Consider the following 27,930-nt stretch of genomic DNA (forward strand, 5'->3'; position numbering starts at 1 on the left):
TTAAAAAGCCTACAAAGAAATTAACGTTTTTATTCAAAGTTGCAAGACACCGCACCTCTCCCACGCTGAGGCAAAACTAATCAATGAGAGAACCTGATAACGTTACATTATCCGTGATTCTAGAAAAATATTATTCTAGTGTCTTAAAGAGTATTTTTCTCCAGCAAGCAAACTTTAACCAGCCCATTAGAGAAGCCTATACATTGTTTTTGCACAATTCATGTTTTGTAGCATTTTGATTTATAAAACTGAGCACAGATGGGAGTCTGAAACAATACAGAATTGTCAACAGCCAGAGAGCAACTTACAAATTGTGGTTAATCAGCAGCAGCACAAAAGTCGAAGCTGTTAGGGAAGTTAAAGTCAAACTCATGTAATTTTGAAACCTTGCTAAACACCGACCCAAGATTTTTTAAAATTACTACATTTTAATTAGGAGACAAAAAATTCCAACTTTTATTGATGTATTAGTTCCAGTTCCTCATCTCCTTTATCAAAAGAAAACAAGTAGTTCAGGAGAATTTCCCAGTATTTGCCACCTACGTGTGATATTTGAGGGCTCAAAAGGTATCTTGAGAAATATTAATCTTTTCACTTAGTGGAATGGATTGTAGAAAACTGACACTAGACACTAACTACAGGCAACTGAAATTCCACTAGCTGCCTAAGCGACAGATTTGGAAAGGTACGGATGAAAATTCATTCGCTTACAGCCCAAATCTCAAAATACGTACAACTACCTGATGAGTACTACCAGCATGAAAACCTGCTCCTGACTGAAACAAAAAGCAAAAATGAGTAGACGCTCAGTATCAAGCTCATGCTGAACCACAACTTGAGCTTTTGCCATCTATTCTGATTTAAAAGGCCAAGGAAATTAAAATGCATTTTTGAAAGAAAGCCTACATTAAACTGGAAGCCTTGCCTTAGCTACAGCAATGTCTCTGGGATTAAAAAGCCAGTGTACTAACCTGCTGCCAAACAGAAGGATACCTAAGCTCAAGCTAACCCTTGCACCATTTCTGAATGGCACTCAAGCAGCAAAGTTTCCTAGGCAACTCCAGAAGAAATTGCCCATTTTACAAAATGCTTTAAGTGAACAGGTTCAACATTCACTATCTGTTCTTACTTGTCTGATTCTGTAGCTCACCATATCAAAGAAAAAAAAAAGCCACAATTGAGAAGATGACAGGCACAATTCAGTTTTTAACAGATTTTTTCATCAACTGTTTTCAATTCTTATTTTAAAGATAAGAATACGATAAGACACGATAATACATTTTCTATTTCAAACGGTAAAGATGCCATCCCACTTGTGCAAACACTAAACATTGCACACTGAGGCACAACGAAGACAGAAAGAATTCAAATAGCTGTCAGAAAGTACTCTGGAAGATGTGTTTTTTCTGAGTCATAGAAGTCTTCTACACGGTACTAAAAATAAACCAGTTTTCCCATCCACGCAAATGAAACAGCTGATTCGCCTATATACAGACTGAGTACCAGATTAATATTTTTGGGGTAATTTTCCACAGAAGATGACCATTTTCTATAAAAACTAGTCCTTGAATGCTTTAAATCTATGTACCTACCAGATAAGTAACTACTATTTACAAGCAATTCATTCTTTCAAAAAATAAAAATATCTTTCTCTATTTTACCTAATGGCAGATAAAACACAATGATAATTTTACAGTGAACTGGTCATACAAAGAAAAATATTTTAAGTTGTTTCTCTACAGATAATTTCAATTAACAACAACAAATCCAAAATATTTCATATTTTATATGAACTGGTCAATAGTTTAAGAAAGAAAAAGTGTATTAGACCACTGCAGACACTCCTGCTGACATCACACTGAATAATTACAACTTTTGGTCTTTCTTACAAATGCTGTAAAAGAGTTTCTATGAAAAAAGTAGCGCTCCCCCCATCCCCAAGAAATTAAACAGTAAGCCATTTAAACTAAAACAAAAAGGTGTTTTAAGAGGCATTTCTTTTAGCTTGCATGATATAGCCTTTGGACTTGATAATTCCTCTGCTTTTAACAATGACTGAATACCGGAGAAGCCATAAAGGAATCCACTCCTCTGCTTTGGCGTTCGGGATGCTTTCCTGAAGAACTTCTTGGAAACTTGCTTCACAAAGTAATTCTGAAGTTGAAAAGGGATATTCATACTTTAAATAATGTCATGTAAACAGCCACAGAAAGCAACACTTAGTAAGAGAGCCTTTTCCTACAGTCAAAAAACCTTAAGCAGTGCCAGATACCCCAAAGATCCATTCTTTGGGAATGCATGTAGGGTAAAAGCAGATGAATATTACAGAGAAATCTGACTTCAGGACACTTTTTTTGCAACATTGTGTATTTCTCACAAAACTAATTACCAGATTTCTATGGTATCCAATAGATTTGATCAGCAGAGCCATTAGCAGGAAAAGAAGAAAATTAAATTTGAGAAGCTAATAAGACAGAGCAGAGGCAAGTAAAGCATAGGGCTGAAGTCAGCAAAGTACTGAGCATCCTCTGCAGTTACTGGAAGCTCAGCATTGATAGCATCTCCCATAACTGGGCTCATAATAGCCACAAGCCCCGAAAGCTTTAAGAAAAACTGGCTTAAATAGCACAAACCAGAAAAGGAAGGCAAATACAAATCCTCCCGGTTTCCTCTGGAGTCAGTCAAGGGAACGTGAAGTGTGCTCCCAAATGTGTTCAATACTTTTCAGCTGACCATTACAGAAAACTTCAGCTTAGCAAACAATGCATAAGGGAATCACTGCTTGCATTGTTTTCTATCCAAACCATCTTCATTTCATTACTCTTGTTGGAGAGTATTTATTAAATTGTAAGTTGCACTTCCCACATGGAAATTTCCCACATGGAAATTGTCAGATTAAATAGCAATTCATCTCGTATGCTGCCAGAGCAGTGCTGATACATGCTCAAACACAGATGAAATTAATTACTTGTAACAGTGCTACTATAAAACATGTCCTTCATAAATGTTATTTCTTTTCCTTTGGGAGTGGAATGGGAAGAAAGGAGAAGGATGGAAAAAATATGATCATCACAAACAGTCTTAAGAAAGAATACAGGGAAGGAATAAACTAAATATTTTGTGTTTAAGACTTCTCGCTTACACCTCCAGCAAGACAGCTAAGGTGTTATTGTAGTGAAGAACAACAGATGATGTTTGAGAGAAATTAATAAAACACCCCAGTATAATCAAGGGAGCTGGTAACTTGGAGTTCTAAAGGAAGCCTCCAAAGTCCTTCAACCATTTAGTAAAAGAAACACTGCACAAAAGTAAAAAATTTATACCAACTCTTTTTGTAAGAAGGTTATTTTTAGAAGTCACTACTAATAAAGAACTCTAATTAAAGCATGGTAATTTTACATGTCTAACATTATCAAATTGCTCAAAAAGCTCCTGACTCTGAACATTTCTATGCCAGGTATTTCACAGACAAGCTCTTGGCAAGTGGACTTCAATTCGACATTTAGTGGCCTTCAGCCATCTATCATTTCATTTTATGTTTTGTGGAAATAAGCTAGTTTTGAACACATGTAATATAGATTTATCAGTTTGTTCTATTTACTTTCTCCAATTAAAATGATTTTTAAAAACTATCCAAGTCTAGAGTGTTGACTTTTCCCTCATTCTTAAAGGTAAAGCAGTAACTTAACAGAAATTTCTCGTACAGGAGGAACTTTGATTCCATATTCATGATTCAAACGTAACATACTCAGAAGTTCAGAGAAGATTATTCCTGATTTTGTACTGAATAAATGCATTTAGAAGTCATTTGCTAACTTATCTCACAAAGCCTTACCTTTTGGGTCATTGTGAGTTAACAGCTGTATGTCAAACTGTTTTGCAAATGCTGTGAGATCAGGTGGCATCACACAACAGGAAGCCAGGTTCACCTGATTACTACTTGGTTTCACCTGAAAGTAACAGAATACTTCTATAAAGAAAATAATGTACTTATTTTTAGTTTTTCCCCCCCATTCCCTATACTACAACAGAAATTTTGCTTTGAACAATTTGCCTTTGACCATTGTTTTGAGGTCTGGATGGGGCAAATTACTTCTACATGATGCTAAACAGAGGACTCTTACTTGTGCAATTTCCTGAACAATTGAGCCCAAAAGAAGAATAGGATCTAACTTGAGGTGCTGCCACAGCAAGATGAGTACTAGCCCATTCTGGCTTCCTGGCTGCTCTGCTCCCTAAACAGCAGCAGGATTGGGTTTTTTTTCCCTTCTCTCTAGTGAAAACATTACAGGGATGTTAGTTTGAAAAATACTTCAACCAAAAAATAAAAAATACATTTTTGTTAAGGATATAATTTACAGTCTCTCATGCCTCAGGTAAGTGCCTAGATTAAATTAAGTTAAAAAGGGACATTCTTCCAGTGACTTTCTCTGCTCATCACAAAGTGCATTCACGATTACCATGCAGAGGGTCATTAATCTCAATTATCTTCCTCCACTCAGTAGGACCTCTTACACATGTACAGTATGTTGGCATGCCCCAAAAGAAATGTCACAAGAACTAATAAGGAAACAGTAAATCCACAGTCTTCCATAGGCATGAACACATATTTGTACAGACCTTCATGACTCAAACGTTAAGAGGCAATTAGTCATATACATGTCGTGCCACATTTAAGCTTAGCATTCATGCAGCATTTTTCCAAAGGGAGATCCCTCCACTCACAGCTTAAAGTGAAAACAGCTGTCTTCTCAGTCACTGGAATAAATCTGAGGGTTTAAGAGTACTGTTTATACCCTTTCCTAAACACAAATATATTCAAAACTCAAACCTTCAGTACCTCAAAGAACCTGCTACTGAACAGACCTGTGGTTTCCTGCCTTTGCTGGTCTGTATGGAACATCATTGAACAAGTGACAGCCACGCTCATAGACTCTCTCACCTCGAGCAACATTGTGACCATCCATAAAATGCTGAAATATACCAGGGCTAATGAATATTACTCATATAACCCCATTTATAAGAGAAGTTTATGACAGGGTGACAGCCAACAAAACAAGTTACTCTGTCCTAGAAGTGCTACAAGTTGTAAGTTTGTTCTCACCTGTGCCCACAGATACAGCTGCTCTAACAGTGTTTTATCTAGGTCAGAGGTACCTATGGCAACAATTTTTTTGTTTTGAACTAGATTTTCAAGTTCTTGCCAATAAGGTTGCAAATATTCCAAGGAGAGGTTAGTCCCATCTTCAGCAGGAGGTGGGGCAATAATGACCGAGTCTAACTGAGCAACTCCGAGGGCAGAACATGCTGAGGAAAAAGAACAGAGACACTGCAAAATCTTTTGCGAGGTACAAACGTAAGCAGTATGACTCTTCAAATTCAGTGAAAAACACACCTCCTGCTTCACCCTACTAGTTTCCCATTCACCATTTGAAACTGAGTGTATCAGCTGTCAAGGAGAGGGACACAATGCTTTTAGCAAAGAATCAAACACACAATTGAAGGCCAAGTTTCAACTGTAAATCTTGCTGGAAAAAAACACCAACAAAACCCCACCACCAAACAAAGTGTAAGGTTGTTTCTCCTTTTCAATGTGAAAACTGTACTTTTCTCTGAAGACAGTGATGACATACAATTCTGGATTCTTTCACTCTCAATTTCTTCCAAAATTTGGTAACTTTCACTCTGCACTCTAACTTGGTTACAGGGCATGGACTGGGAGAACTATTTGATATACGTGAGGAACCATTATTACCGAGCTTTAGGAAAGCTGCAAGTCATGAAGCCTCTTCTGGACAGCATAAAGAATAACACTAAGTAGCTAAATATGGAACTTGCCTCCAGAGGAAAATATCAATTTACTTCTCACAAATAGTACTACAACTTACAACAAAAATACTATTAACTAGGGCATGAATAGAAAAGAATGGTATCTGACCCCTTCGTTCTTTGGTAACCCCTTATGCCCAACAAGCTTCCAAATTGGTAAAGTTCAGTTCTGCTTGCAATTACTGTTAGGTTAACAAGACTGTATGTATCAGCACAGCTACATTTTACTGAAAATACAAATAAATCATCTCAGAAATGCTGCACAGTTAGTAGTCTAGTTCATCATGTTAAAACCTACTAGCAACTAAAACCATGTACAAACTATTGTACCACTGTTACCAAAACATCACGTTATTCAACTTTTTAACAAGGTTTGTATGAAAAACTTGCACTGCTTGGAGCAAGGAATAAAATTTGAGTTTATGGGCCCAAGGTTACAGTGATGCACGTTGGATAACTTTACTGGCTCGACTAACATCGAAATAGTCTTGATCATCTAAGTCTCTCAACAGGAAAACAACATATCCTCGTGACAGGCACTAAATACACATCTTAGAAATAAGATTAGAACCTTTTCCATCTAAATAACAAAGTAAAAAAGGAAGCCTACCAGAAGTTTGATTTTCACACTTACCCAGGTCAACTGCATCCCTGATCGATGAAGAGTTTGATCCAACAATGAAAAGTTTTGCTATTTTCAAAGAAACTGGAGTCAGTAACTAAACAAGCCAGCTATTATTCAACATACAGATATTTACTTTTGCTATATACACTACTTATGAATTCTTTGGTAAAAGGTTCTTACAATATACACCAATTACTCCAAAAATTGGGGAAAAAAGCCCCAACCTCTTGAAACGTGACTGCTCAATAAAGACACCGTTTTTTCAAATGTTGAAGTTGTTGTGCAGTCTCAGAACAAGAAATCATCCAGTCAGATGATCTAGCGACTTGTAAAGATAGGACTTAGGCATTAAGACTCTAAGAGCAATAAACCTAACAACCTGTATAAAACCTCAAACTTAATAGTACAGACTAGTCTTAGTTTGGACTGCCTCCTTCAATTTCATCGTATTCAACCTCACATTCAATTACGCAAATAAATGTGCTTCCAATGCTATTTCTTAATTGCAGTATTATCTGTAATTCTGCGCTTCGGAAAAGTCACAGATTCACTAAATACATTTAAAATGACTCAAGAGGATGCAAGTTACCCTAGAGAAATGCTAAGCTGCTTTAAAACCTGAAATATGACCTCTCTTCTTGCTTAGTCAACTTTTAGATTATCCAAAGTACAACAGTGTACACTGATATCGTTTGACTTTGTAATCACAAAACACGGTGGATAACATGTATATTTATGAACATTTATTAATGACTGCATATGAAGCTTTTTTATGCCACTGCATTTATTACATTCTTACCTGATACTTTTAACTCTTCTCTTTCTTCGGGATTTATTTTTTCTATAGCTTCAGCTACAGTGCATTCCAGAACTTCTGGTGTTTCCTGTAGTAAGTACACAAGACTTAGGAACAACTTGTCAAGAGGAGACCTTAAGTTCTTAAGTATTATGTTTTTAAGTATTATACACAAACAAGCAAGCCTTACAGCAGTTAGGAATAAAAATAGTACAAAACCACAACGGCATAAAGAAAGTAATCCAATGCTTCCTAATCTCTGAGGGGAGCTCAGGAAAACGAAGCTATGTGACAGGCTCTATATGCCTCCAATATAAAAAATACAAATTACTCAAGTAAGATTTAATAGTGCTCTGATTTTCTGATGTGAACAGATCACTTTGCCAATTCAAACTGCCTTGCTTTTAAAAAAGCTTCCTGACCAGATGATTAAAAAAAAATAAAACCAAAGCCCACAAACCCATCAGGATTATGCAGTTTGGGTGTTAGGTGGGAACATTTTAGCATAACAGTATTTTGTAATTTCAGTGAAGTCTATGAAAAGGCTACAGTGAAAATGCTGTAAAATGCAGGTTTAAAACAATAGTTTTGAAGTTAAAAATCATGAAACTTGCAGACATTTTGCCCTCTGATCTCATTTAAGACCAGGCTGACATCTCAGATCAACTGGCCCAATGTGACTTTTTGAAGTCTTTACCACCATGAGATTTTGCATTATACACAGACACACCACCCCACCCCAAACCAACAACTCTTTGGTAATTTTTGCTGCCCTACCAAAAAAAAACTCAAGTGAGTCTCTGAGTTATTCCACACAGTCAGAATTTTAAACAAAAGTTTACTTCTTTTATTAATTACTGGAAACCAGTATCATTATTACCACAATTTGGAATTATGCAATTAACATGTTTTGACTCTAAAAGATAACTTACACTAAATAATTAACTTTAAATGGATCACTACATCTTACATAACTAAATTTTCATTTTTGCTCTCTTCTGGAGCAACCATCAGATCTTCCACAACACTGACTGCCTCGCCACAGTCCAACATGGAATGCAGCAACATGCAGTTGATGCCACCGCTGAAAAAGAACTGGTGACAACACCTAAAGAAATGCCAAGGAAAGGTTTTTTTAGGGGTTTGTTTGGTTTGAGGTTTGTTTGTTTTTTTTTTAATTTAACTGCTAATATTTCACAGAGCAAGTAATTTATTTAGTGGGAACCTGTTATTGCTTTGCTGAATTTCAGAAGCAAGTGAAAGAAGAGCAGGTTCAATACACCAACATCTTCATGTCAGATGGATATGACAGTGACTTTAAGAATTATGTGCAAGTCTTTAGTTCTTAAAGGAAAGGTTGCCACTTGGAATTTTCATAAGTATTTATAAAATAACCAAGGCTAAACTTTTGAGCTCCCTTCCAAACAGGATGATCTTTAGCTATCTAGTTTATCTTCTCCACAGTTGAGATAATTCTCCATCACGTTTTTACAAGCACAAAACCAGTGAACTCCTAAGGTACGCACTTTTTTTTTCTTTTGTGATTGCCCCAACAATTAGTTTGAAATCTTACATGTCATGACTTCTATTTAACTAGGAATTGTCTTATTAACCATCAATAAGATTCTTTACTTTTCTGCTCCTTAACCTCTCCAAGTTTACCAAGTGTGTAAAAGAAAAAAAGTAAAAAAAAAAAAAAAGGCTCAAGGATACATTTTATGATACCTGGAGCCACAGATACTTCTACGGGAGTTTGACTCATTTATATTTTACAAGGCGTAACCAACTACCTATTTTCCCGTTTTCTTGCGTAACATGGATAACATGCACAACACGTGTCCTACCCGATGTAGGTCTTGTCCAATCTTGGAGCTCCACTCAGTCAGTGTTTTCTGAACGCAGTCTCGCACCTACAAAATATTTTTTTTCATATTAAAGTATAGGTATCTCTCAGCTGCACAGAAGTGCAATGATTCATAGGCTTGTATAACAGACTGAGCAGGTCAACTACTGACACCATTCCTGCAACCACAGAAGATGCTTCCTTCATAGCTTCCATCTGAAACTTGTTTAAACGTGTTTACTTACATATTTTCCTCTCTCTTTCACAGACTTTTAGTTAGCAGTAGTACAAGTACTGCACTTCATTTACTTCTCAGACCAATGTCATCTTTAAGGAAAAAACAATACTAAGCCAGCAAGAACAAAGGTGTGGGGCATAGGTTTGTTTTACGTAGAGATTCTTAAGTTACACCGTAGTCAGAAATAGTCTACGTGCTGCGAGTTCCAAATGAGACTTCACAGTCATGCACTAAATACTCCTTATTTTTTTTCTCTTTCCAAGATGCATCCAACCCTTCCCATCTACTGCCGACCTATTCCGCTGTGACAAACGACTAATGCTTTTAAGCCCTCCACTACTGAAGGGAGCACTTTCAGATCCTACCCCACTCTTGCATTTTTCCTGCATCCACAGATGCAAAATAAGTTTGACTAGGGTTATGACCATGGACTTTCTTGAGCATAGTAAGCCATAACTATTAAGTGTAAACCAGATAATTAACTGCATATTATACCTGTGCTTCAGCTGTACCAATGCTCCAGCTTCCCTTTGATACATCTCAGGAATTGTTACCCTGCAGGCTAAGCAAACATACCGACAAGGCTGCTACGGGCAGAAGCACTTTCAGGAGCTGCTGCTTTACTTCACTTTCAGACATGTGTTTTAGAACTATGTGGATACTTACTTTTTGTACCATTGAACAGCAACATCCTGTGACACCTAATGTTACTTCAGAGAGCTCATAATACTTTGCACAAACTAGAAACCACTACCCTCCTCCATCCTAAACTGGATATCACACAGTTTAAGACATGATATGGTAATAATACTTTGAGAGCACTAATTCTATACGTTCTGTCATGGTCATTTAAAATGGCAGGAAAAAAAAAACCCTGAACCAAAAGGTAAGAATTGACTCCTCCTCACTAAAAAGATAGTAACAATGCTGGAACTCACAAAGCGATGCAATTGGCTATCTTTTTCTTTCTGAGGGAAAGTGAGACAGCACTAAATAGGTATAGTCTGCACATTGCTACTTTGCAACTGACACACTTTCTATTTTTACTGTGATTAGCATACACAAGCCTCTCTCTCCAAAGCACACCTTTCCTCTGTCCTCATCACAGGTGAAAAGCTGTGTATTTGCTTTGACCAGTTTTTCCCAAGGTTACACCCTCAAACTCCAAACACTAGGGTTCATAGTTTGCAAGATAGTAGCTTCTTATGCCTCTGATAACTGTACACATCAAATGGAAGAGTTAGAAGCCAATTTATATGTGATAATTAATGCCAACTACTTGCCTCTGGAATTCCAGCAACTCTAGTAAGCAGGTAGCCTAGTGTTTAACTGCAGATTTCCCTGTAAACAAGTTAAATACCTTAACTGATTAGGTATGCAAACTGGCCACCCATTGTTTTAAGGACTCCTCAGAAACTACATACACAAGATTGTCCATTACAACATAGCTATCTCTTTGCTAGAGCATCTATCTAGTCCTATTTACACAGGTCACAGTATGTTGTGATGAATAGCTATACCAAATAAAAGAGTTATTACCACAGGGCAACTAAAGTATGATGAATTCTTCCTTCTCATTACATCATCCTCCCGGTCACCTTTCTCACCATTTGTGCGTGATTATCATGCAATCAACCAACTTCCAGACTATCACCAATGCCACTACATAGCCATAACCACGGAAAACTGATGATTAAATTACCATTTTCAGACTACTGTATCATGATTAGACAGCAAGTACCGGCAGTTCTGAAGTTCATGGCCACAGGATCCCCAAACATTTTCTCAGGCTCTCTTTAAGTATTGACACACACTGCTAGAGGCAATAGTTTTAGAGCAGCGACTAAAAAGTCGTATCTTCCCTGTTAAAGAAGTACCAGGCGTCTCCTTTGCCATTACAGACACTACTTAAATTTCTGTTCATCATTCTGCCTTCATTCTCTGAGGGCAGGAACACGGTTTAGCTACTTCAGAAAAAGGCTCAAGCACGGCAAAGCGTGCTCGTCCTGGCCGTCCCTGGGCTCACGGCAAAGCAGGCCCGGCTTGCCCGGGCCGCCCCGCCTGCCCTGGGCCGCTGCCCACCGCAGCCAAGCCAGTGGCGCGGGGCCGCCTCAGCCGGGGCCGTCCCCACCGAACCCAGGCCCGACGGACTTCCTAACAGGGCTGAACACTAAACGGAGATGTAGAAAAAGCAGAAGAAAACAAAGCCCGTTTAGCCACGGGCACACGCGGCAGGCGCGGACGGCGGGCACCGCCGAGGCGGTCGTTAGTGCAATCAAACCCTTTTCCCCTCGTCGACAGGCACGAGTCCGTGCTGCCGGTAAATGAAGCGCCTCCCGGATAACGCCTTACGGTTCGGACGCTACCCGGGCCACGCGGCTCCTTTCCCCCGGCCCGGCCGCTGCCGCCCCGGACCCCGCCGCGCAGGCGTCCGCCGCAGCCCGCCCCTAAGCTCCGGGACGAGCTCCCGCCGCGATGCCCGTCCCGCTCACCTCTTCGCCGGGGGTGGCCGGGCACTTCTTGCGCAGGCAGCCCCAGTTGAGGAGGTTGCCGGTTTGCAGGGTGAGGGCGGCCGCCTGCTGCAGCAGGGCGCGGGCGCCGTCCGTCCCCATGGAGAAGCCTGACACCGCTGCGGCCCTGGCCGCCGGGCTCCCTGCGGCACCGGGCAGCGCCCGCTGACTCAGCGAGAGCCCTGGCCCCCGGTGGGTGTGCTTTGCACCCGTCCCCGGTCACATGGCACGGGGACCATGGGCGGCGGGGCGGGTCCGGCGCGGGGAGGAGCGCGGCGGCCGAGCGCAGCGGCCTCGACAGCGCCGCCTCGCGAGTCCCGGCATCGGAGCGCTGGGACGTGGCCTCTGCAGAGCGGACAGTCCAACTCCCTGCTAAAGTTGCTTCATCTCGGCCGGGTCACGCAGGAACGCGTCCAGGCAGATTTTTAAAACCTCCAGAGAAGGAGCCTCCACACCTTCTCCGGGCAGCCTGTGCCAGGGCTCCCTCGCCCTCGCAGCAGATGTGTTGTGGCCAGGTCACTGCTCTGGGTCCCCAGCCTCCCCAGCCATCCTCTGCAGGTGACAAAGGTGGCACTGCCAGAGTCGTGCTGCTGTGAGCACTGTGAGCCACGCCGGTGGCACAGCCCCTGCGTAAGGCTGTGCTGCTGTGGCTGTGCACACGTGCAGGCGTGTGCGTGCAGGCGTGTCTGCATGTAGCCTGTGCTGCTGCGGAGCTGGAGCTGCACCATGGGCACAAGGCCGCCCACAAACTTGTGTGTGTTGGTGACACACAGGGAGATGAGGTGCTGTCAGTGATGAGACCAACGCCTGTCTCGCTTTAACACACCTTTATGCAGTTACGAAGCCTGCTGCACCTTTGCTACTTGGCATGTGAGCATGCCAGTGGGTGGCTTGGATGGGTTACAGGTGATGGGAAAACTGGTACATCCCCCCGAGTCCAAGTGTTGCCCGGGGAGAGGACTGAATTTTATCCTGCATGTGAGCAGTTTCCTTGGCTGTGCCTAGTAGTGGCTCCCTGGGAGGTGCAGAGTGGGTGTTGAGGCATTATTCTGGTAGCCAGCAGGCTCTGTGCACTCTGATTTTGTGGGGTGGCTGCTGTGGAGCTGTGCCAGACAGAAGGAGGGCTCCTGCCAGTGCTGGGCTGCACAAAGCTGCAGCAGGGCAGTGGGTGTCTGACCAGCTCCCTCCTGCATATCACAGAGCCTCCCTCCCCACACTCACAGGGCACCTACAACAAGTAACCAAAAATGATGGCGAGGAGAGCAATGGCCCCGACCAACTTGAAGATGAGTGGCATGGCAGGGGCTGCTGCTTCCTCCTCCACGTGCCGTGTCTGCAGAGGCTTGATGATGCGCTGCCGTTGTGTGAGGATGGCTTCCCTGGCACCTGCCCACGCACCCGGGCCCTGCAGCCGGTACTGGTATGGTGTGCAGGGCCCGAAGGCCACCTCCAGCCCCAGCTTGGGGTCGCTGAGGAAGAGGGTGAGCAGGCTGGGCTTCACCCCCAGCTGGCAGGCGAGCTCGTCCATGTAGGGGATGTAATCCACCTGGATGGTGTGCCGCTGGCTCTTCACGTACCTGTGGGCAGGGAGGGCAGGTGGGTGCTAGCCAGAGAGCTGGCAGATGCCCCAAGAGCTGACAAGGCAGTATGCAACAAACTGCTGTGGGATCAGTGGGGTTGGGGTAGTGCGGCTGAGGGTATCTGTTGGCATGGCCAAACGTGCCAGGATGCAGCCCATGAGTGTCCAAGAGCTGCGGTGCCCAAACTGGCCCCTGGCCTGTTCCTGTGGAGGGTCTTACCGCTTTGCCATGGCTTCTCTCTTCTGCTTGATGTCAGCCTCCATGTCTTGCCGTGGGGGCAGCTTGTTCAGCCCTACAGAGGATGAGACACAGCCTGGAGAGCTGTACCCCACTGCCAACAGTGGCCACTGTGGTACTGGCCTGGCCTGGGGGCTGTGCCCACGGCTGGTATTGTTGTGGTGGGTGCTCTGGCACCCAAGACATGTCCAAGTTCCACAGGACAGGCAGGATCAGTCCGTGGGGCTCAGGGTGTGGATGTCCCTGTGTTGCTCAGGCAAAAGCCCATCTCACCACAATGGCTGGAGGTGGCTGTGCCACCACCTGCAGCCAGGGTGGCACAGCTGAGGGCTGCCTGCCAAACACGGCTGGGCACCACTTGCCCTGACTCCAGGGCTGCAGACTTGGGCTGCAGACCCAGGGGAGGTTTCCCTTGCTTACCCTTGAAAACACGGGTGGCCCAGCGACACTGGAGCTCGGAGATGGGCATGATGGCACCCAGAGGCTGCACGAGCCCGATGAAAGCCAGCGTGGGCTTCTCCAGCTCGGGGGGGAACACGAATTTGTAGAGGGGGAGCTGGTTCTCCACCACCTCCACGCAGCCCTCGAGGAAGGGGAAGGAGAAGCTGTATCCCGTGGCAAAGACCACGGCGTCGATGTCTTCCCGGGTGCCATCCTCAAAGATGGCAGCTGTCTCTGTGAACTGCTGCACATTGGGCTTCACCTGCACCCTGCCCGAAATGATGCGGTTGGGAAGGTCGTCGTTGACGGTTGGGTGTTGGTCAAAGACCCTGAAAGGCAGAAGGAGCCATCAGGGTGCTGCATCCAGGTGTTTCTGCTCTGTGTCCTGCTCCAGCCCCTGCTCTGGGGACACTCATCCCAGAGATGCTCATTGCCAGTGGTGCTGGTCTCACTGCACTGGTACCACCCAGAGTGGCTCCCTCGAGCCTTGCCTGGGCACAACACAGCTATTAACCATGTTTCTGGGGCTGGTGCCTCATCCCCAGCTTGGGACACGGGCAGTATGGAAATGGGTGAACGGGGCTGGATGGGGAGAGCTGGGGGGCCCATCCTGAGCAGGGGCAGCGGTGCTGGCACCTGTGCTTTGGCTTCAGGCCGTAGTGCGAGTGGTCAAACCTCGCATTCAGCTGCTTCTCCACAAAGTTGTTCACTGTGGAAGGGCTCAGCAGGCTCTTCAGGAACGTCTTCACACGGGTGGTGAAGACGATGTCAAGGGGGTAGCCCTGATCTCCCACGCGGTTGAAGATCCATGCGCCTCGGCGGGTGCTGAGGAAGACCTGGGCAAGGAAGTAAGCACAGCCTCCTGAAGGCTGCGACAGTGCTGGGGGCTGCCCTGGAGAGACATGTCCTTGCCCTGCAACTGCTCCTCTGTGCTGCGCAAGAACTGAGCGAAACCCCAGAAGGAGCTGCCAATTCCTGCCTAGTAGGGCCCACAGGGCAGCCCCAGCCTGGGACCTGGGGATGGAGGTTGGAGTATGGGATTCAATCTCACTTGCCACCACTGCCTGGCAGCTGGGATTGGTGAGTGCCAGCACTGCCCAGTGCAGCAAGTGCCAGGACACAGCAGCGTCTGTGCAGGAGCTTTGGTCCTGGTGTCTTTGTAGTGCTGGCAGTCCTCGGGTCACTGTGTCCTGAGGGGCTGGGCTGCCCACCGTCACTCCACTCCTACTGCTCACCTGCTTGGCCGTTTGGCTGATCTCCACGGCCAGGTCTGACCCTGAATTCCCAATCCCAATGACCACGACCCTCTTGTCTGTGAAAGCCTGAGCATCCTTGTAGTCTCGGCTGTGGAGGTAGCGGCCCTTGAACTTCTCGATTCCTGTGGGCAGGGAGAGGGGGTGCTCGACTCTCTGGAAGCGGGACGGAGGGTCACCTTCCCAAAAACTGAAGCAGGGACCCTGTCAAACCCCTTCTGGGGAGTGTGGGAGTGCTCCGGGAGCCAAGGCAAGGCAGGGAGACGCTGGGCCCAGGAGGAAGAGCAGCAGGGAGGGTACCTGGGAAGGTGCTGAGCGGGAGATGCGCTTCGCTGTGGTGCCCGGTGCACACCAGCACGGCGTCGAACACGGCCGCCTCCTGCTTCCCCTCGCTCTCCGTCACCACCTCCCACTGGCCCGTGGCGCCGAAGTCGGGGCGCTTGGCCACGCGGCACACGCCGGTCTGGGCACGAGGGCGGGCGGGCGTCAGGCCCCCCGCGCCCCCCGGCCCCGCCGCGCCGCCGCGCCCCCGCGCCGCTCACCCTGAGGCGGACGTGTGGCAGCAGCCCGAAGTGCCGCGCGTACTGGCGGAAGTACTCCATGATCTTGGAGTGGTGCATGTAGTTGGGGAAGTCCTCGGGGATGGGGAAGTCGCTGAAGCACATCATCTCCTTGGAGGTGTTGATGATGACCGAGCGGTAGATGCTGGCGCGGCCCTCCTCGGGGTGCTCCTGCGGAAGGGGGCACGGCTCGGCGCTGCACACGGGTGACGGCGCCGGCCCGGGCTGAGGCGGTGCCCGTGGCGTGGAGGCCTTCAGCCTCGCCCGTACGGAGGCCAGCCCCGTGCCACCCCACCCGGCACCGCTGGTGCGCGGCTGCTGCCGTGCTGACCCGCTCCGAGACGTCTGGGTTTACCTCAAACCTCCAGAGCCCTCCGATGTCCCCGGTCCTCTCGAAGCAGACGGGCTCCAGCCCCTCCTGCAGGCAGGCTTTGATGGCGCAGAGCCCGCTGCTGCCGCCTCCGATGATGGCCACCTTCTTCGCCATGCTGCCCTCGGCCGGCGCGGTTCTGCCTGCCCACGGTGACGGCCAGCGCGGCTGAGCGCCGGCCGAGGAGCCCCTCGGGGGTCTCAGCCGCGCTGCCCCGGCTCGTGGCGGTGCTGAGCAGGGCCGCCCCTCCGTCCGTCCCCCCCCACTGGGCCGGCTGCCGGCCGCCTGCTGCTCTCTCCGGCTGGGGGGCGCGGAGCCGTGCCGGGGGCCGTGCTGGCAGCCCGCGTGTGTGGACGGGACAGCGCAGGGGCAGAGGCGCGGCTGGTCCCTGTGGCACTCACACCGGGTAAACAAACGCCGCCCTTAACTTTCATCTTGGGGGTTATTAAGATCAGCCCAACCCTGTTTATGCCGGTACCCGGGAGGGCAGACGCGGCTTTGGGCAGCATCGCCCATGTCCGCCCGCGCCCCTGGGCTCGGCACGTCAACACAGCGTCTCCATAGCTGTGGCTCGCTCCTGGGCCACCCACCGCAGTCCCGGGGCCGGCAGGACCCCAGTGAGAGAAGACCCCGCACTGCCCGAGGTGGTGCGACCGCCTGGGGCAAGGCTATTCCCGACAGCAGGCTGAGCAACGCACGGGGCTGCAGAGGGGCTAAGCTCTGCAGTTCAAATTGTTTTGACCTTTTAAAACTTACAGTTTGTTTGCTGTGTCATCAAGCTCTCTCTGTCCCTCACTGTTGGCAAGGGCCGATCTCTGCCCGGGTCAGAGGCATCGAGCTTGCCAACCCACGCTCCCTGCCTGCTTGTCAAAAAGCACCGAAAGCGTCTCTTACCAGGCAGGGGATCGTCACAGGCAGTGCTACCCACTCTGCTTCTCTTTCAGATGGCTTCTGGCTCTTTTGCAAGCTCTGCAGGGGCTGCCCAAGGACAGGCACGGAGATTTTCCACTGCCCAACCCCACTGCCATGTTATGAAACCTCTGTGCAGACTGCCTTCGAATTTGCCCTTCTTACTTGGCAGCTACAAGAAGCTTCATGGCCCTGGACTTTGCCCTCATTGTGTTTCGGCTTGTGAGATTTCTCATTTTTTTAACTCTAAGTCTTTGTCCTCAGTTGCGATTTTATACAAGTGTGATTTGAGTGTGTGATTTGAGTTGAAAAGTGCCAGTACCCCCTTATCTGTTGTGCAGACACCTGGAGGCCTTTGAAATCAGCCTGAGGAACACAGTGCAACAACCCAGGGAAGTCTGCTTTCTTTGGTCACTTTAGAGTGAAAACCCAAAGCTGGAAGCTCCTCCAGGTCACCATGCCTCTGGGTCAGGGCTCTGCTCTGAAGGAACCTTGTTAAGTGCTTTCATTTCAGCCCCCCTGTTATAACTGATGGTGGGTGACAGAGATGGGGTGCTCATACCAGTGCCCCCCAGGCTGCTCCTGCACACCTTACCCAGAGGAACAGCACACTCAAACCCTGTCTGGTTTTAACATGACTTAGTCTGTGTTTTCCAGGGCCTGGCTGCACCAACGGCCCTCAATGGCCATGATCAGCCTCATCCGAGCCCATCACACCCACTCATATCCCAGGAACACTATTTAGGCTCAGTCCAGAGCCCTCCCCCTGCCGCCTGCCTGGCTGTGGTCCCTGTTGATGTGGGATTTGTGCTTTTTTTTCTGGCTCATTACAGAGGCTCCTCATGGTCCCCTCCTGCCAGGGACAAGAAGTCCTCTATGGAAAACAAGCTGTCAGGACTGACAATGCCAGGGTAGAATAGCCAGCCTGCTTGGGGCACAGGGAGCTGTGGCAGTGGTTGGCAGAGCCTGTTGCTGCAGGAGGTGCAGGTACTCGGTTCCTGGGTGAGGCTGATGGGCTGTGACGAAAGGGCTGGCTCTGCAGGGCACTGTCAGCAGCACGGGTAACATGCTGACAAACAGGAATTGCTGTGAACATACTGTTACTCCCTGGGAGACTGAAAACCCAGTGGAGGGGAAAAGGAGCTCTGAAGCTCTGTGGAAGGGCTTTGGGAGCAGGCTTCTGCTGAGAGCTGCTTCTCCTGTCACCTGCTGCCTTGGAGATGACACAGATGGACCAAACCCTCAGTCACACTGCTCTTTCCCCAGGGCACAGGCAGCCGGGTCCCTGTGCCCTCACTGCTAAAGATCTGGCCTCAGTACAGCACTTTGAAGCGAGAGCAATAGGGAAGAGGCATATTGCTTAGGAAGGCAGAGCTCTTTGTAAACCCGAGCAAGGACTCCAGGGAGTCCCCTGCAGGCAGACATGATGGAGCAGGCTGAGTAGGGCACACTCAGGACAACAACACGACCAGTGTATTTAAAGCACACAGAAACAGGGGAGATCACAGGAGAATATCTGCAAAGCCATAGCTACCGCATACACCATAGGCTAGTGCAGCAGGCACCCAGCAAGAGCATGCAGATTCACAGTAGTAGCAGTCAGCTGCCGGATGAGTGTGCCGAGCCCTTCCTTGGCTCTGCAGGGACTGGTTTCCTTCATGGGAGAACAGTCAGTGCAGCTTCTTGGCCAGTGCACACCCTGCCCGACGGGCCCGTTGGAAGGGCGAGACAGCACCAAATGTCTTGTGCGGGCCCAGGAGCCTGCAGCACCGCCAGTGTTGACGTCTTGGCTGGACAGATGGGGTCTGGGATGCGAGTCCAAGTCCCTGTGTGCGCTCAGGAAGCCCAGCACGGGTCCCTCCACGGGGGAAAGGCCCAGCCATCAATGCCCCCAGAGTGCAAAGAGGGCGGGCGCACTGAGCGGGGACAGCCAGCAGCACTCCACCACGCCGTACAGCGCGTAGCCCAGCACCAAGCCACACAGCACATCCGTCATGTTGTGCCTGCCCAGCATCACCCGGGAGAGGCTGACAATGAGGGCCCAGAGCACCACGAGGATGCGCAGCGGCACGGCGAGCACCAGGTGCCGCAGGACGAAGCGGCAGACCAGGGCGGCCCTGGTGGCGTGGCCGGATGGGAAGGAGTACTTGTCCACCGAGACGGTGAAGAACATGTCCATCTTGTTGTGGGTGGGCCGCCGCCGCCTCACCAGCCCCTTCACCGCTGCCACCAGCACCAGGTCCAGCAGCAACGCTACGAGACAGCAACAGCGAGTGAGCAAGGTTTGGGTTTGCCTTTGCCACATTTCCCCTCTGTGTCTGCTCCCCACAAGGCGAGAAGCAAACCCATCAGCTGCTTCCCTAGCCACTTGGCTACAAAAGAACAAAGGAAAATAGCTGTGTCACTGTCAGCTGTGCCAGAACACAGAACTGAGGCTACAAGATGCGAGTTACTCATAGGTCTAAAGCCAACTGGCACTCCGGTATTTGGCAAGTCAGTTAACAACACCTCTCCTTCCTTCCTGGACTTTGTGTGTTTACAGTCAGGGAGCTGATTGCTTCTTGCCATACTTGACAGTCTTGGAAGGAAGTGCCACAGTAAGGTGGTGTTTTTTAAATGCAATTAGATGCTGTTAGGGTAATCAGACCAGACTGGGAAAGAAGTAGCATAATGCTCATTAAAACTGTTTTGTTCTTGACCTGGAAACCTGTATGAAGTTTCCTACGTCCAAACCTTTCAACTGTTTAGATGCTTTTATGACCTTCAGAAAACTTTAGTAGCCACTTGGCTACCAAAGCTGCTAAGAGAAGGCAGTGCCTCCCATGGCTGCAGCACCCAGGCAGGGCAAGCACGGCACTCATCCAACGCTTGGCCTCCTCCAGCACAAGCACATCTTCAGTCTCTGCTCCTGCTGCACACAGTGCCCGTGCCTCGTGCAATGGCAGACCTGCCTGCTGCAGCCAACAGCAGGGCTCTGCCTGGCTTGCACCCAAGGGCTCTCCTTTCTGTGTGAAAGGCTCAAACTGACCCTTCCTTTGAAGGCAGAGAACAGGTAAATGATCAACTCCAACTCCGCAGGCATAGCCTGAGGGCACCACTGGACTCTGAGCCTGTGTGGCACCACGGCTCCTGTGGCCTGGCTTCTCCCTGCTGCTAGGGGGAATCAATGCCAGAAAGCTAATCACACTTTAGTTCTCGAGAGCTGAAGAAAGGATGATTTAAGTAATGGTGGCTTGCCCTCAGAGAGCTAAAGGCTGTTGCAGGAGAAATCAGAGCTGAAGCACCTGTGAGAAGTGTTCAGCCTATATTTGGCAAGAGCAGCTTCTCATGGGGGGCAGATCTTCTCCATCATCCCTATTAGCTCAGTCACAGCTGCTTTTTCCAAGGAAGTCTGCTGAGAGACCAACTCCTGCCTGTCCTGTTTCAACATCAAATCTTCAGGTCATTTCCGTTCATTCCCTTTGGTTAATCATTTAAGAACAAATATTTTCCTTCCACATGTAAAACCTAGTTCAATCACTTTTTAAACATGTTTGTGAGATTCAGCTTCACCATTGGGGAATGCTCCTCCCCTACATGGGTGCTGCAACCCTGGGAAGAGGCTTCAGAGAGGTGGGTGGCTCTGGCCCAGCGTGTTGGTGCTGGGAGAGACCCCCTCAGAGTAGGGGTTAGGTTGGAGGCCTCCAGATCCCAGAGGAGCTGGAGCTGTGGGACTGTGATTTAACCACGTGCTTCTAGAGGAAAACGATGCACAAACCCGTGTTTCCCATCAAGCAAATTTCAGCTCAGATAAATGTGAGATACCAATTATTTGCAACTTAGTAAGAGAGTAGGAAGTGGGAACCTGAAAAGGGTCTGTTGTTTTGGAGTTACTGCAGTTTCTAAATGAAAAAAACATGAAGAATTCAAGGATACCCAACAGGAGGGGAATGTTATGCCACAGAAGATGAAAATGCATTCTTCAAACCAAGTTTCCTCACTAGCTGACACATATCAATCCATGCAGGTGCTCCCACACTTGCAGGGAGCCCAGGGGTGATGACATTTGTGTGCCAGGGCAGCTATTTCAGGGAACAGGCTGGTGTCTCAACACTAGGCAGCCGTGCCTGGAATGTGCTTGTGCTGATAAGCAGAAGAAGAGAGAGTTCAGCTCCCTGAAAGCTGTGTGCAGCTACAGGAGCAGTTCGGCTGTCAGGAGTTTCATGGTGTGTGGCTGGAGGTGTGGCAGGTCCACCGTACCCATACCCTCCAGGTGACAGGTGCTCTGGTACCAGGCACCCTAGATGAGCCTGCACCCCTTACACAGTGTGCTGGCTCCCTTGGGGCTGTAGGAGGCTGAGGTTTACTCAGCTCTGTGTCATCCTTCAGGTCCCATCCTCCCCCCTCAGCTCCAGCCAGCAGAGCCCTTTGGAGAGCCCCGGGCCTCACCGAAGAGCAGGTTGAGCAGCACTTCTCTGGCTGCTGAGCTGTCGCTCTGGCAGAGCCCGTAGAAGGTGCCGAGCAGCCAAGGGACGCCGTGCCCAGAAACCTCGATGACCTTCATGAGGGGCCGCGCGCTGCCCCAAGCCGAGCCCTCTCTGGCGCAGATGCCCAGGCGCTTGGAGGCCCAGAGGTCGATGGCGAGCAGGGAGCTGAGGGCGATGCCCAGGAAGGAAGGGTTCAGCTTCATGCAGTCCTCCTCGGGCAGCGGCGGCGTGGCGGAGCTGCCCGACTCCTTGCGGCGTGACGGGCTGTCCGGGGCGCCGGGGCTGCGCTGGCTGACCAGGGACAGGAACTCCAGGCGGCCGCTGCCGCCGCTGCCGGCGCGGCGCTCGCGGCTGCTCCGGGGGCTCGGCATGGCGACGGGAGGGCGGCCTGCGAGAGGCGGGGTGCCGGTCACCGTCTGCCGGGCCCGCTCTCGCACCGGGACGCGGGCGAGCCGCCCAGGAGCCCGCACGTCCCCCCTGCCCGGGCCTGCTTCTCCCTCTCCCCGCCACCGCCTACGGGCGCCGCTGCCCCTCGCAAGCCCCCGGGCCCGTCCCCGCTCCCGCTGTGTCCCGCGAAGCCCCCCCCGGCTGCTGGACGACCCCGCTCACCGCGGCTCCCGGCTTCTAGGAGGCTTCGCTTCCCCTTCCCGTCCCTTTCCGCTTCCGGTTGCCATGGAGACGCGACCGCCCGCTCCCCCGACAGCGCAGCGGCGCCCCCTGGTGGCACGGAGGCGCCTCCGGGCGCGCGCCGCGCTCACCGCGCGCACGTGCCCGGCGCGGCCCGGCCTACGGCAGCCGCCGAGGGCCGCAAGACACGCGGCGGCGGCGCCTTCGCCCTGCCGGCGCCGGTGCGGGCGCCGGTGCGCGGGCGGCGATGCGCGGCGGACGGGCCGCGGCGGCGGCGGGGGGACGGGCTCCCCCCCCGGCCCCGCGGCTCGGCGGCGGCGGGTGACGGCGGCTCGGCGGCGGCGGCGACCATGGGGTGCCTGCAGAGCGTGGCCTGCAAGGCGCGGGTGCGGCGGGAGCAGATCGTGGTGTCGGACGTGTCGGCCACCATCGAACCGGCGGCCACTGCCATCGAGGAGAGCTCGCCGGTGGTGCTGCGGTACCGCACGCCCTACTTCCGCGCCTCGGCCCGTGTCCTCATGCCGCCCATCGCCCGGCGCCACACCTGGGTGGTGGGCTGGATCCAGGCCTGCAACCACATGGAGTTCTACAACACCTACAGCGACCTGGGCGTGTGAGCGGCGGCACCGGCACCGGCCCGAGCCGGGGAACGGGGCCCGGGAGCGGGAACGGGCGTGGGGGACACCGCGGGCCGGGGATGGCGGGGACACCCCGCCACGCACCCGCAGCCGCGCCTGGGCGTCGGCTTCACCCCGGCTCCTGGCACCGGCGGCCCTTCTCCAGACCTGTTCCCCTGAGCAGCCGGCTCCAGTGCCAGCTGGGTGGCTTGTGCTCGCTCCTTTAGGGGCTTGGGAGCCGCCTTTCCCTGCCAAGCAGTGTCTCTGCTGGGGCCTGGTTGGGAGTGTGGGCAATACTGGGGCAGCTGCCCCTTTGGCTTGTGTTAGAAGGGGGAAGCAGAAGCTCTGCAGAAATGGTGTCTGGAAACCGACTTTTGCCAAGGCCGAGCACGTGGGTGATTCAGGGGGATGCTGGGGGGGCAAGCTGTTGGTTCTGTTGCTGTGTGTTGTGCTGTTTCAGTGTGAGAGGGGGCTAGAGATGGCTGGGTGGGCCTGACTACTGGTGCCTGGGGATGCAGCAGGTCCTCACGCTGCCTGCCCACGTCCTTGCATCATGGCAGATTCGTTTGCACGTGGCACTGGAGCCCTTGGGGACGTTGGAGCAAGCAGAGGTTGTCACTTGATGTGGGGGTGGCAGCCCTATGTCCTCTGCCACTTGCAGTTTCAGAGCCCAGATGCACTGGAAGCTGGGGCTCAGCAGGAGGTTTCACCAAAGCTCCCTGCTCATCATTGCCACGTGGTGATCATCTCCCTTGGGTGTTGCTAACGTGGTCAGCAGCCAAGATTTGGGCTGGGATTTCCCTCCTCCCCAGCCATATTGCAGGAATTTCATTGCAGCAGCATCACGTGGAATTGTGTTATTTAACTATGTGCCTCTGTGCAGGTGCATGTATTTAAGAGGCACAGAAATCAGAGACTTCCATTGCTGGAGAGGCCTGCTACTGAGCTTGGTCAGGGTGCTCAGCAAGGCTGCTCTCCTCCAGCACAGAAACTGGTGAAGGAGAGAGAGAGACTCAGCAGTGAGTTTTGTCCCAGTTGGTTTGATAGCAGGTTAGTGAAAATAGTGTACTGGCAGAGCTAAAGGCTTCAGCTTGGTGTGAGGGAGTTGACAAAAGAACCAAAGCCAGATTTATTCTTGAAGGAGCTCCTTGAGAGCCAGCTGCAGGCGGGGAGAGGCTCCCCATGCTGCTTGCCTCCCCATCCCTCACTGGGTGCTGTCACTGCCGTTTCCCTACTAACCTGCTCTTTCTCTTCTCGTTTACTAGGTCAAGCTGGGAGCTGCCTGACCTGCGAGAAGGAAGAGTAAAAGCCATCAGTGACTCGGATGGTGTGAGCTACCCCTGGTATGGGAACACCACAGAAACCGTGACCCTGGTTGGACCCACTAACAAGATCTCCAGGTTCTCGGTGAGCATGAATGACAATTTCTACCCCAGCGTGACGTGGGCTGTCCCCGTAAGCAACAGCAACGTGCCCCTGCTGACTAGGATTAAAAGGGACCAGAGCTTTACCACGTGGCTGGTGGCCATGAACACCACCACCAAGGAAAAGATCATCTTGCAGACTATAAAGTGGAGGATGCGAGTGGATATTGAGGTGGATCCCATGCAGCTGCTGGGGCAACGGGCACGGTTGGTGGGAAGGACTCAGCAGGAGCAGCCCCGGATCCTCAGCAGGATGGAGCCCATCCCACCCAACGCACTAGTGAAACCCAATGCCAACGATGCCCAAGTCCTCATGTGGAGGCCGAAGCGAGGTCAGCCTATAGTTGTGATACCTCCCAAATAGAGAAGCGCCGGGGCACGCACATGTGAGGACCTGGCTGCTGTCAGCCTGCTGCAAGCCAACAGGGTTTCCAAGCCAAAGCAGACCTCTTGGGTTCTCCTGCCTTTGTAGCTGTGGTTGGAAACGTGGATCCTCCTTAAAAAGAGAGCCCAGCTGAGCCCGGGGGGGTGCAGCAGAGGGATGGCTGAGCTGGAGGGTTTCCCAGGAAGCAGAGCCAAGTACTTCTAGGGGCTTGTAGCTGGCAAAGAGTCTGTCTGACCTGAACCACTTGTTTTGTCTCATGGGGCACTGCAAGGAGCACGAGTGTGTGACCTGTGCCTGTGGCAAACGCCGCTCCCCCTGCAGCTGGTGGTAGAAGCGGAGGCTGTTCCTGCCGGGCTCGGAGGGCTCCCGTGGGGACCCTTCCTGCTGGGCTGTGGGGGTCCCCATGGGGTCTATACCTATGCATTTTGGATGGATCGCCGGGCTCTGGCGCTGCCCTCTGTGCCTGGCAGGGCTGCCTGGGAGCAGAGCAGGAGCTGGTGGTGCCATGGCGCTGAGCCGGGCTCGGTGCTGGGCACTGCCCACAGCCCCAGGGGTAATGGGACATGTTTTGCATGCGTCTGGGTGTTTTTGGAGTAGTTGTGAGTGTAGGAGATGCCGTAGCTCTTTTCCGTCTTGGAGTGAGATCTAAGGGCAGGTTAGATGTCCTTTTGTTTTAAGGTGCACTAAATCTTTGCAGTTCCTCAACCTTCCCTCCCCCACCCCAAATCCTGACGACCCTTCTCTTCCGGAAGCAAAACCGATCCTCGGCTGAGTGAGCAGTGGGGGGCGGTGCCAGGTCACCAGCCCAGGTGCTTGCTGGCTCTGTGTGTGGGGGGTACCCCGACCAGCTTGGCTGCTACTGCACACCCAAGTCCCTTACAAGAAGCTGGGTGCTTGCTCATTTTCCACACAAATGTTGGCTCACGTGGGGACCCTCCTGCTCTTCAGCCACCCACAGAGCAGGGTGGCTGCTGGCAGGGATGCCAGTGGAGGGGACAATGTGGCATGTCCTTGTAACTCCCCAGGCTCTGCAGGACCAGGGGTGTGAGCAGAGGCAAGCCTGGGTTTGCGTGGGAAGCCACATCTTGTGCTGTTCCCAAGTGAGATGTGCACCGCAGTACCCACCGGCAAAGGGGCTCCCCAGGTACCTTAAACCAAAAATCCCTGTGAAATCCCCATGCTACTTACTATTCTCAGCGGTGTTTGCTGCTGATTTGATTCCTTATTTATGTTTCCCTTTGGGAGCTGTGCATTTTTGGTGCCTCAACACACACCTCCCCGTGCCGGGGCTCCCGCTGGGCCTCTCCCTGGCCGGGAACCTGCTGCTTTCGGTGCCTATGCTATGGTTTTACTGGGGCTATGGCCTCGCCGTGGGAAAGGTTTGGAGGGAGCGGGGGCTCTGTACTTTGTTGTGTTTTTCTAGAGCCAAACTTCTACTGGGAGCTTGCTGCTGTCAGAAGATGTCCCGCTCCTGCGAGACTCTGCCCGTGGTTTTGTGCTGGTGTGGGATTGACAGTGGCTTTTTCCGTCGCTGCTGTTTTGTTTCTCAAAAGGGGCGTGTGGAGAGGGGTTAGAAACTTTAAGTACAATTTTCCTTAATGTTTAGAGGAGGAGGGGTAGGTACCTTTTGGGTTGAAATAGGGCAGATCTGTATTTTTGACCCAGTGGGCAGCACCAGAGGAAGGAGTTCCTTGATAAATGGGGGTGGGCTCCCAGCCAGGAGAGGATGCTGCATCCAGAGGGGCTCCCCAAGCCTATGGTGAAGGGCTGGGGCTGTGTGCCATCCCTCAGCCTCGGGAGTTGCCAGCAGGCTGGGAGAGCAGGGCTGCTGCTGCAGGGATGCTGGTGAGTTTCTCGTCTTTTTGGGATGTGCTGGCTGGTTTGAGCCTTGGCATGTCACAGGCTGCACCAGCGTGACACTAGAGGCTGCTGCTCCTCTCTGTGTGTCTGCAGCACTCTCAGGGAGGTGCTGGGTGCTCCCTGATGCTGGGCTCAGGGCCTGGCTGCAGGCAGGGTCTGGCTGAGCCCCAGGGCCATGCCTGTGTTCCCCTCTCTGAATTCCTGTGCCTGCTCCTTCTCCCATGGCTGGATTTGGTGTGCTTAACTGGGTTTGATGCATGGGTTGTCTTCCCTCTTTCTTTAACAAAAAAAAAGTTTGTATAAAAGGTTTGCAAACTGCAGGCAGGGTTTGTGAAAAAACAAGTAGCAGGCAGGGTTTGCAAGGATTTGAGGGTGTTTTGGGTGTCTGCACAGGGCACATGTTCCTGTTCAGAGGGAAGCGGTGGGTGAGCTGGAGCCTGGGGGCAGGGTCTGGGCTTAGCCCTGTCACAGCCACACTGATGGTTGCTCTGAGCCAGAGCCCTTTCCTGCACCCCTCTTTTGTAGGAGCACCCCGTTACCTCAGGGAGGGGGCAGGTCCTGGAGATGCCCAGCTGCGCTCTCCCCTCTTGCCCTGAGCCTCGGGGTGCCCCTTCCCCTCTCCCCTCATCCTCGAGTCACTTATTTATTTATTTATTTATTTAAGTTATTTATTGGTATTTATTGACAGCTGGAAGTCGGGGGGTGGGGGGGTGTGTCATTTGTGCTGCATGGACAGGGGCAGCTGGATGTTCCCTCCCCCTTGCCCAGCTCCCCGTATTTTGGGGTGCTGCTGTGTGTTTGGGAGCATCGCTGAGGAGGGATGCTTGCAGGTCCCTGTGCTCTCGTCCCTTTTTGGAGCTGGGGGCAGTGGACAAAGGAAGGGTCATGCCCGTGGGTGCCTGCAGGGAAGACACCCCGTGCCTGTCCCCTCTCCCGGTGCCGGGCTCCCTCCCGTGACCAGCCGTATGTATTGGCTGGGCCTCCTGGCCTTTCCCCGCCCGGCTCCCACTGGCTTTGCTGCTGCTGGTTGCTGGAGCTGGTACAAAGAGCCAGGGCCGTGTGGGCGTCGCTATGGAGAAAAGCCCAAGCCAGGTATTCTGCTGCTGCGTGGGGAAAATCGGAAGGAGAAGAGGAAAGCTGGTTTTGCAGAGTGCCTTAAACACAAAACGACTCTACTGAGTAGGGGGCTTGGACTTGTGTCTCTGGATGTTATTACCAACTCAAACAAATGTTGCATTTCACTTCTCTGGGATTAAAGGAAAACCACTGGAGCTGTACTGGAACCAAACCCTGTGTCTGCTCGAGTCCATCTGGCTGGTTTGCATCTCTGGGGAGCAGGCAAGAATTTGTGGGCTCTCAG

The 27,930-nt window shown here is 50.9% G+C and overlaps 4 protein-coding genes across 4 annotated transcripts; 1 reads left to right on the forward strand and 3 right to left on the reverse strand.

The window, feature by feature from the left end:
• GCLM (glutamate-cysteine ligase modifier subunit) lies at positions 1 to 12,076 on the reverse strand. The gene is made up of 7 exons (XM_062004289.1): positions 11,824 to 12,076; positions 9,095 to 9,160; positions 7,254 to 7,338; positions 6,464 to 6,520; positions 5,105 to 5,307; positions 3,836 to 3,950; positions 1 to 2,154 (listed from the first exon to the last, which is right to left on the reverse strand). The coding sequence occupies exons 1-7, from the start codon at positions 11,941 to 11,943 to the stop codon at positions 1,985 to 1,987; spliced, it is 816 nt and encodes a 271-aa protein (XP_061860273.1). The 5' UTR covers positions 11,944 to 12,076; the 3' UTR covers positions 1 to 1,984.
• Positions 12,077 to 12,653: 577 nt separating this feature from the next.
• LOC133626200 (flavin-containing monooxygenase 5-like) lies at positions 12,654 to 17,197 on the reverse strand. The gene is made up of 9 exons (XM_062003273.1): positions 17,177 to 17,197; positions 16,268 to 16,425; positions 15,895 to 16,083; positions 15,653 to 15,815; positions 15,335 to 15,477; positions 14,736 to 14,935; positions 14,079 to 14,428; positions 13,641 to 13,713; positions 12,654 to 13,418 (listed from the first exon to the last, which is right to left on the reverse strand). The coding sequence occupies exons 2-9, from the start codon at positions 16,397 to 16,399 to the stop codon at positions 13,070 to 13,072; spliced, it is 1,599 nt and encodes a 532-aa protein (XP_061859257.1). The 5' UTR covers positions 16,400 to 16,425; positions 17,177 to 17,197; the 3' UTR covers positions 12,654 to 13,069.
• Positions 17,198 to 18,651: 1,454 nt separating this feature from the next.
• Positions 18,652 to 22,301, reverse strand: PLPP6 (phospholipid phosphatase 6). Its single transcript, XM_062003788.1, has 3 exons — positions 22,267 to 22,301; positions 21,620 to 22,045; positions 18,652 to 19,444 (listed from the first exon to the last, which is right to left on the reverse strand). The coding sequence occupies exons 2-3, from the start codon at positions 22,026 to 22,028 to the stop codon at positions 19,074 to 19,076; spliced, it is 780 nt and encodes a 259-aa protein (XP_061859772.1). The 5' UTR covers positions 22,029 to 22,045; positions 22,267 to 22,301; the 3' UTR covers positions 18,652 to 19,073.
• A 333-nt stretch (positions 22,302 to 22,634) lies between these two features.
• Positions 22,635 to 27,852, forward strand: FAM78B (family with sequence similarity 78 member B). The gene is made up of 2 exons (XM_062004147.1): positions 22,635 to 22,897; positions 24,167 to 27,852. The coding sequence occupies exons 1-2, from the start codon at positions 22,635 to 22,637 to the stop codon at positions 24,687 to 24,689; spliced, it is 786 nt and encodes a 261-aa protein (XP_061860131.1). The 3' UTR covers positions 24,690 to 27,852.
• The last annotated feature ends 78 nt before the right edge of the window (positions 27,853 to 27,930 follow it).

The sequence above is a fragment of the Colius striatus genome, chromosome 10, assembly GCF_028858725.1.
Source record: "Colius striatus isolate bColStr4 chromosome 10, bColStr4.1.hap1, whole genome shotgun sequence".
Taxonomy (NCBI): domain Eukaryota; kingdom Metazoa; phylum Chordata; class Aves; order Coliiformes; family Coliidae; genus Colius; species Colius striatus.